Source organism: Oncorhynchus nerka, linkage group LG18 (assembly GCF_034236695.1).
Source record: "Oncorhynchus nerka isolate Pitt River linkage group LG18, Oner_Uvic_2.0, whole genome shotgun sequence".
Taxonomy (NCBI): domain Eukaryota; kingdom Metazoa; phylum Chordata; class Actinopteri; order Salmoniformes; family Salmonidae; genus Oncorhynchus; species Oncorhynchus nerka.
The window spans coordinates 52182703-52191451 of record NC_088413.1 but is presented as its reverse complement, the minus strand read 5'-3'; the positions used below and the strand labels follow the sequence as shown (position 1 = coordinate 52191451).

The 8749-nt window shown below is 41.6% G+C and overlaps 1 protein-coding gene across 2 annotated transcripts in view; it reads right to left on the bottom strand.

The window, feature by feature from the left end:
• Nucleotides 1-1736: 1736 nt before the first annotated feature.
• LOC115146612 (uncharacterized protein C14orf132-like) overlaps nucleotides 1737-8749 on the bottom strand; it is a 31735-nt gene continuing 24722 nt past the window's right edge. For both annotated transcript variants that reach the window (XM_065003282.1, XM_029688683.2), the window contains one exon: nucleotides 1737-4097. In XM_065003282.1, coding sequence (XP_064859354.1) covers nucleotides 3864-4097 — 234 coding nt within the window. In that variant the 3' untranslated portion in view covers nucleotides 1737-3863. The remainder of the gene's footprint in view (nucleotides 4098-8749) is intronic.

The window sequence follows — 8749 nt, the reverse complement described above, 5'->3', positions numbered from 1 at the left end:
TAGAACCTTAAAGGGCTCTTTAATCCTTTAAATAACCTTTTTTGGTTGCAGGTAGAACCCTTTTGGTTCGCGTTATAACTCTTCTGGTTCCAGAAAGAACCATTTTGTGTTCCATGTGGAATCCAAAAGGGTTCTACCTGGAACCAAAAAAAGGTTCTGCTATGGGGACAGTGGAAGAACCCTTTTGGATACCTTTTTTCTAAGAGTGTAGCTACCTAGTTTAAATATCAACAGAACTGCGATAGCAGCAACACTTTTAATTAACACTTGATAACACTTGATTTACATCATCATCACTATTCGGTCTGGTTGGCTGATACACGCAGCAGACAGAGGCAGAAAGACATAAAGAGGAGCATCCGTGGTGAAGATTGCACTGCAGTAGATAGTAGCCGTCTTACAGGCTCCTGACCAATTCTGCAATTCTGTGTGATTTTTACTCTGATCTTAGCTTTTAATTTTTTTTTTATTTACATAATGTCTCCACCATCATTTCCTATGACCGAAAACAGCTTCTTGACATCAGAACCAAGGAGTCGGCAGCACTAGACTTTCTGTTACTCTTTACATGGCCCTAATCCCCGGGACTCGAAAGAGAGGCAAAGGGAGGAGGGGTGTGTATTTTTGTCAACAACAGCTGGTGCGTGATCTCTAATGTTAAGGAAGTCTCTAGTTTTTGCTCGCCTGAGTTAGAATACCTCATGATAAGCTGCAGACCATACTATTTACAGAGAGTTTTCAACTATATTTTTAGCAGCTCTCTATTTACCACCACAAACCGATGCTGGCTCTAAGACCGCACTCAGAGAGCTGTATAAGGCCATAAGCAAACAAGGAAATCCACATCAAAATCCGTCAGTTTAAGCAAGAGATATCTTTTTTTGCGTCCACATCTGTGGTGGAAAGTGTCAGAGCTTCAGCGCTGTTTGTCAGACCAGGAGACATCCCAAAACATCTTTCCCACAGGCTACAAGTGAAGACCAACACATCGGGGATGCAACTGTGTGAGTCCTTATCCAATTCCGATGCGCATATTGAAGATATTGGAAGAACTGTCCACATTTACTTTTCGTCAGCCAACAAGATGAGTAGGCCTAATGAACAGCAAAAACAATAGCCTATGGCAATCTGCTATTCCCCAGTGTGCAAAAGTTGACCAATTCTGTGCGAGAAATAAATATTCCAAACATAGTCTGGGACAGTTGTGGGATGTGATAGATCCCAAATTAATACATCCACTAGCATAAAAAAAGGGTTTAACAAGGCACACCTGTTAATTGAAATGCATTCCAGGTGACTACCTTATTTTGTTTAACACTTTTTTGGTTGCTACATGATTCCTTATGTGTTATTTCATAGTTTTGATGTCTTCACTATTATTCTACAATGTATAAAACAGTAAAAATAAAGAACAACCCTTGAATGACTAGGTGTGTGCAAACTTTTGACAGGTACTGTACCTTCAGTAGGAAGCAGTGCGATGAGCTTGTCTCACAAACTGAAAAGGTCAATTTCTACTCATGTGATATATTGTGTTGTGCATAGGTTAAGTCTTATGGTGAGATTTCAGACTTTTCCCCAAGTGCACATTTAGCTCAGAAAGTGTTACGTTTAACACTTTCACAATGTACACATGCGTCCCACTGTACAGTTTAAAGTAAAACTTCTGTTGATGCATTTCCCTGTTGGATTGAATGGGACATTTTTCACATAATAAGTATTTATGGAGACAAACACAGCAATCCTGAAACTTTAATGTCATACATTTTCATACAAAAAAGAATGTGTATTTTAATTACTACATTGCTAAACACTTACACATTTGACCTCTTATTGGGTATTTAAATGATACAATTTGCTGGAAATTCTATCGTAATTGGTTAATGTAAGTAAGTACTTACTGTATGTTATATACTGTAAATACCAAATGTACAGTGTATACATATACCAAGACATGAGAAACCCTCTACAACCTTCTAGATAGTCTTACTACAAATTCTTCTTTTATCAAGGTCACATAAGAAACGTCATTGAATACAAACAGCCCCTACTCTCTTTCTAGCTTATCGCTATATGATGCCCTGTAACTTAAAGTCATATATCATATATCGCAAAAATACGTCAAAAAGGTTGATGGAATCAATGTTGACCCTCTGCATCAACTCAAGAGCGGGGGGATGTATACACAAGAAAATGTCTATTGACTTCAGCAATGCATGTGCAAAACTATTCATAAATCATTATATAATGTGTCTGATATAGCAACTCACTGGCGGCAGGTAGCCTAGCTGTTAGGAGTGTTGGGCCAGTTCAATTACCGAGCTGACTTGGTTAAAAATCTGTTGATGTGCCCTTGAGCAAGGCACTTAACCCTAATTGCTCCAGGGTTGCTGTCAATAATGTCTGATTTCTGGCTCTGCCCCACTCTGAGGGGGTGAGGGATATGCAAAAAACACATTTCCATTTTGCACTTGTACGTGTGGTGTAGGACAAATGTAAGCACCCACCTAATTATTGTAATGGTGAACTTGGATCAAATTGATTTATCACTCTGATACAATTGCAGCTGTTAGGGCAAGCCAGCCAACATCCAACAACGGTCTCCTAGAGAGAAGACAAATTCCAATCAAAAAGGGAGCGGCTCTTTCCTGTTTCAGCTCTTTTCAGCTGAACAGAACGCTTTGGGGCTGAGATTAAACATGTTTTTATCAATCCATCACATTTACCAACCTTGGCGGTTCTTTTCAGTTCCTTTCTAGACAGAAAGCAGTCAATAATTAAGCTCAATAATAAAGCTCATAGCACAGCCACTGTGACAACCTTAAGAAATGATCACCCCTGACATCAATGTACATGGATTTGGAGAGAGAGTTGGGGACTTGAGAACACCCACTGTGGTGACACCAGGGGCCTCGCTAATGTCTTGAAAAGAGCCTGTTAATACTCTCAACTGGACCTGGACCCCATGGAAGCAAAAAGCAAATTCACTGAACAGTTCTACATTTAAAGAGACCAGCTTGATGGAACACAGCTTATTTAGCTTATACAGCACACAAGACTCCAAAGAGGGTAGCTAAATAACAATTAGGCTATGACAACCTAAAGCTGTACATTATTTCTGCTCATGTAAAGTGTGCTTATATCTTTCAGGTCTACCTTGGTCATATACTTGAATGTCTCTGTGAGAGGTTTGTTATAAAAAGTGAAATGTCAATGATAGATGTTCTGTGGTGTAATAAATCATGTTTCAGATGCAGATTTAGCAGAGTAAATTAGATGGTGGAGTGATTTCCTTTATTGGACCATAAACTGGTGTGGCATTGCTATAGAAACTGAGAGGCGTTCTTTTGTCAGAACAGATAATGGACTGTAAGAACCTGAGCCCATGGCTAATGCAGAAGTATTCCCAGCATCACTTAAATGTTTTAAGATTCACGTCTCTGTTCATCCAAATAATTAAGCAGCACTCCTCGTAATTGCCTCTCATCTATCTGGGGGACATTTAAGATGGTCCGGTTCACCCTGTCCGTATCTTATCGCCCTCAGTACCACAATGCAACACAACAACATCCAGGAGCGTGATGTCTACTGAAAGTTAGGCGACTAAAGTTGAAAATACCATTCAGACTTCAGTTGAACTTGTGCGTACTGGTATATTGTTCCTATCCTGAAACATTTAGTTTTTTTATTGAAAGTGAATGTTGCTGAAGCTTCAACTAAAGAAACCCCACACCACAGTCAGCGTTTGCATCCCGGAGCCCTTTGGTAATTCATTATGTGATATTTATCCTTTGCCTTTTATCACGTTCCCCCATGGGGAAGCTCACTAATTTTTGGCTTGGTGGACAGGAAGGCAAGATGGATCAGAAGGTGAATGCGTAGACCACTCCCACCACCACAATGTTGCCGATAGTAGCGATGATGGCAATCCAGAGCCAGATGGCATCACTGGACGAGGACTGGTCGTCCTGCTGGGTCTGGGCTGAGGTCGCCGCAGAGGCAGCGTGGACACTGGCCGAGGAATTGAAGAGCGAGTGGTCGGCACTGTAGTTGTCATTGGGTGAGGAGTCCATGAAGGCCCCCGTCATGACTGGGATCTGCAGGACAGGGAAGGATAGAGGATGGGAGGGAGGGAGAGGGAGAGAAAGAGACAAAATCAAAAGGAGTTATTTTATTTCATATGCAGTGTAGAGCTCTTTGCCAGTAGGTACAGAAGATTTGAACATTTTATTTCCTGAGTGGGAGATGTTCATAGGTCCTGCATTAGCTAGTTAAAAGTTTAAATTAAATAGTGAACGTATCACGGCATCTTGTGGGAACAAGGTTTCTCACTTCTGGTGTGGATCCCCCCACGCACACACAGGTGTGTTCCCACCCTTGGAGCTAAGGCTTAATTCACATGAAATAAATATTTAACGAGTGGGAAGTGAGAGTGATTTATTGCTTGGGACAATTAGAAGCCTGCTGAGAAGGCGGCTGTACAGCAGAGCAGAAGAAGAGAGAGAGAGAGTGCATCCTCTCATATGTACTGTATGTACTGTAGGAAGCTAAGAAGTGCCTGAAAACGAGAGAACACTTGCTTGCTGCGAACGCTAGCTCTCAAATTAGAAAACAGATTCCTCTCCTCCGAGGGCTGTCAAAAAAACAATGCTAAAAATACTTGAGGGATGTAGAGCACTCACACTATATACACCAAAACACTCTTACTCTTTCTGCTCGCTCTCTTTCACACACATACTAATACAGTGAGAGAGAAAAAAAAACACACAGAGCACACAGTCTCATTTGAGGTCGTTCCTCTCACTGAGATAAAACTTCTTTTTTTGTAGCATTCCGCTGCTCTCCAGCCATTGGCCCCTGGTGGTGAGTAATGACATGACATATCCAATTGGGCATGATGGGAGCAGATATCTATGTATGGGTACAGTAACCTGGGGTTCCGCTTACCTAGTGATCACTCAGCCAGAAGTAAAGAGTAGGGTTGACTGATGAATGGATGGATGGATGGATGAGGGGATTACTGATCTAGAATGGTTTGATCGCATTAGAAGGGGTGTATGCTATGTATGGACACTCCACATGTACTGTAGCTAAAGGTTTTTTAGTAGTAGTAGGTTTAGCTGAATAGAGCCTATAGAGGAGTGACAAAAGTCTACATTTAGACACATCTAACATAAACACCCCTATATGACTAATTTCACCATAAAAACATCCACACCATAGCTTCGCAAAACATGCAATAATTGTTAAGGTAGTAACTTTGGAAAAACATTAGTAATCTGGTATCACTTGTCTGAACCCCTTATTTCCCAGTGCACCGGCATGAGGTCAGCACAGCTAGCTGTAAGCATTATAAATCTACCTCATGGGTGGAATGTTATTCATATTAAATAATTAATAAACATTATTTCGAAAAACCCAACGAAAATCTGGTGTTTCCATGTCAAAAGGTTTTGTTATATTTCAGTCTTCTGTGATGTTTATAAAATGTAATATTGGGATGCAAACTCCAAATTGAATAGATTTCAACTTTATATCGGACATGGTACAGGTGTCTTATTTTTTTAAGCCCATAACAATGTGTGTGAGGTGTATACTTTGGTTTCAAAGTAGATTTGTTTAAGACTACCAAGAAACATTCTGTGTGACCCTGATTTAGCCCACTGCAGTAAAAGGTTAATGGAATGGAAAGAGAGAAACCCTGGTATGGGGCATCCCCAGGCCGCTTTGCACTTAAGCGGGCAATGAGGGCCATCTCCCATGCATCAATGTCAGGAAACCGATGCCAGTAAACCTGCATGGGTGAGTGGCTGCGTAATAGAGATTCCTCTGGTCACTGACCAGGGTAGGCTTAGATCTCGCGGATCTGCTGGCTAAACAGCTACAGGCGGATCTATCTTAACATTGCGAGCAGTTTATTGGTGCTATATTGGATTAGATAGAACATGCAATGTTAGCACACTCTAAGAAATGCTGGGTTGTTTGGATGACCCAACTGCTGGCTTGCAAGCATTGGGTTACCTTGTTGGGTTGTTTTCTTTAAAAAGAGCAAGGTTGGGTTGTTGATGCTGGGTTATTGAGATATGAGCCAGCAGGTCAGATCAGAAGACTGGAGGCGTGGCTTTTAGATAGTTATTTTTGGCCACCAATGAAAGTGAATGTTATTCCGGTTCATCTGTTCTGTTTTATTGTTATCACATGTTAAGGTTTATCAACACTGACACTTTTGTAGCTTTATTGAGGCTTACTGTAGGTCCAGTGTGGCTCAGTTGCTAGAGCATGGCGCTTGCAATGTTAGGGTTGTGTGTTTGATTCCCATGGGGGACCAGTAGGAAAAAAAGTAGGGAAATGTTGGCACTCACTACTGTACGTTTCTCTGGATAAGAGCATCTGCTAAATTATTAAAATGTGAAATGTTTACACAAGTGTATGAGTTCCTCAAGAACCTATGCATAAACCACTGTTGGGATAGTTACAATATGTAAATAACACTGGGTGAAAAGGGTCTATATCAGGGGATGTCTGTTAGGTGCCTCCTAAGAAGAGGTAGGTGCAGGAGTCAGGAACAGGAGAGCAATGAAGTCCCAGTAGCACAATCGTTTATTGAAAGTCCCAACAACAACAACAACAACAACAGGTGGGGAAACACACTCAATGAAGTCGCCACACACAGGGAAATAACGTAACACACGGAGGAGAAACCTCTACTCCTAATTACAGTCCGAACGGTACAACGACTGTGAGAAAACAAAACCCTGTGGCGCAAACAAGCACCTCTAACAGAGCAACAAGAGCAAATAATCCCCCACAAAGAATTAGCAGGCAGCGGAGGTTAATAAACCCACCGAAATTAACTAATAGGACACAGCTGTAAACAAAACAGACAGACACAAAAGAAAAATAGATCGGCCGGCGACGACAACCGCCGAGCACCTCCCGAACAAGGAGAGGAGCCACCTTCGGTGGAAGTCGTGTCAATGTCTTTACATGACACATTTTTGATATTCTAGAGAATACAGACCATTTCCAATCCATTTTTTGAGATTTGTGGATAGGCACCATATCCTGATCAATTCTGAATCTAGATGTGTCCTTTATACATATATGATATTGGGATTACTCCAAATATCACACGAAGACATATCCTATGGCCGGATATGGACTCATTCAATATCTTGAGATATGTGACATCGATTTTTCGCTCTTCGTGTTGACAATTTCTGACTGTATACATCACATATAATGCTGAAAATAAGGGGGATTTATTATGCATTTTTGAGTTCTCAGCACATGCTCAATAATTTTACAAATCATTTTTGGATTCCCTCTGGATATCATACATGGTATGTCCGGATATTGACTCATTAGATATCCTGAGATCTTATTTTCTCTATATGATGACAAATACTGACAGTAGGCCTATATAATATATTTTTTCAGCACATGCAATGCATATGCTCGTGACTGAGGTCCATATAAGGATCTAGAAATGCATTTGATATGTTGATGCATATTTGAGTTGAGGACATGCTCAATAATTTGACACAATTTCTATATACAGTGCCTTCAGAAAGTATTCAAACCCCTTGACTTTTTCCACATATTGTTAGGTTACAGCCTTATTCTAAAATTGATTAAATAGTATGTTTTCCTTGTCAATATACACACAATACCCAATAATGACAAAGCAAAAACAGATTTTTTTTAAATGTTTGCAAATGTATAAAAAAAATATTAAAAAATGTTTTTACATACTGTAAGTATTCAGACGCTTTACTCAGTACATTGATGAAGCACCTTTGGCAACGATTACAGCCTTGAGGCTTCCTTGGTATGACGCTAGACCTATTGCACACCTGTATTTGGGGAGTTTACATTTACATTTACATTTAAGTCATTTAGCAGACGCTCTTATCCAGAGCGACTTACAAATTGGTGCGTTCACCTTAAGACATCCAGTGGAACAGCCACTTTACAATAGTGCATCTAAATCTTTTAAGGGGGGTGAGAAGGATTACTTTATCCTATCCTAGGTATTCCTGAAAGAGGTGGGGTTTCAGGTGTCTCCGGAAGGTGGTGATTGACTCCGCTGTCCTGGCGTCGTGAGGGAGTTTGTTCCACCATTGGGGGGCCAGAGCAGCGAACAGTTTTGACTGGGCTGCGCGGGAACTGTACTTCCTCAGTGGTAGGGAGGCGAGCAGGCCAGAGGTGGATGAACGCAGTGCCCTTGTTTGGGTGTAGGGCCTGATCAGAGCCTGGAGGTACTGAGGTGCCGTTCCCCTCACAGCTCCGTAGGCAAGCACCATGGTCTTGTAGCGGATGCGAGCTTCAACTGGAAGCCAGTGGAGAGAGCGGAGGCGGGTTTCTCCCATTCTTCTCTGCAGATCCTCAAGTTCTGTCAGGTTGGATGGGGAGTGTTGCTGCACAGCTATTTAAAGGTCTCTCCAAAGATGTTCGATTGGGTACAAGTCTGGACTCTGGCTGGGCCACTCAAGGACTTTCAGAGACTTGTCTCGAAGCCATTCCTGCGTTGTCTTGGCTGTGTGCTTAGGGTCGGTGTCCTGTTGGAAGGTGAACCGTCGCCCCAGTCTGAGGTCCTGAGTGCTCTGGAGTAGATTTTCATCAAGGATCTCTCTGTACTTTGCTCCATTCATCTTTCCCTTGATCCTGACTAGTCTCCCAGTCCCTGCTTCTGAAAAACATCCACACAGCATGATGCTGCCACCACCTTGCTTCACTGTAGGGATGG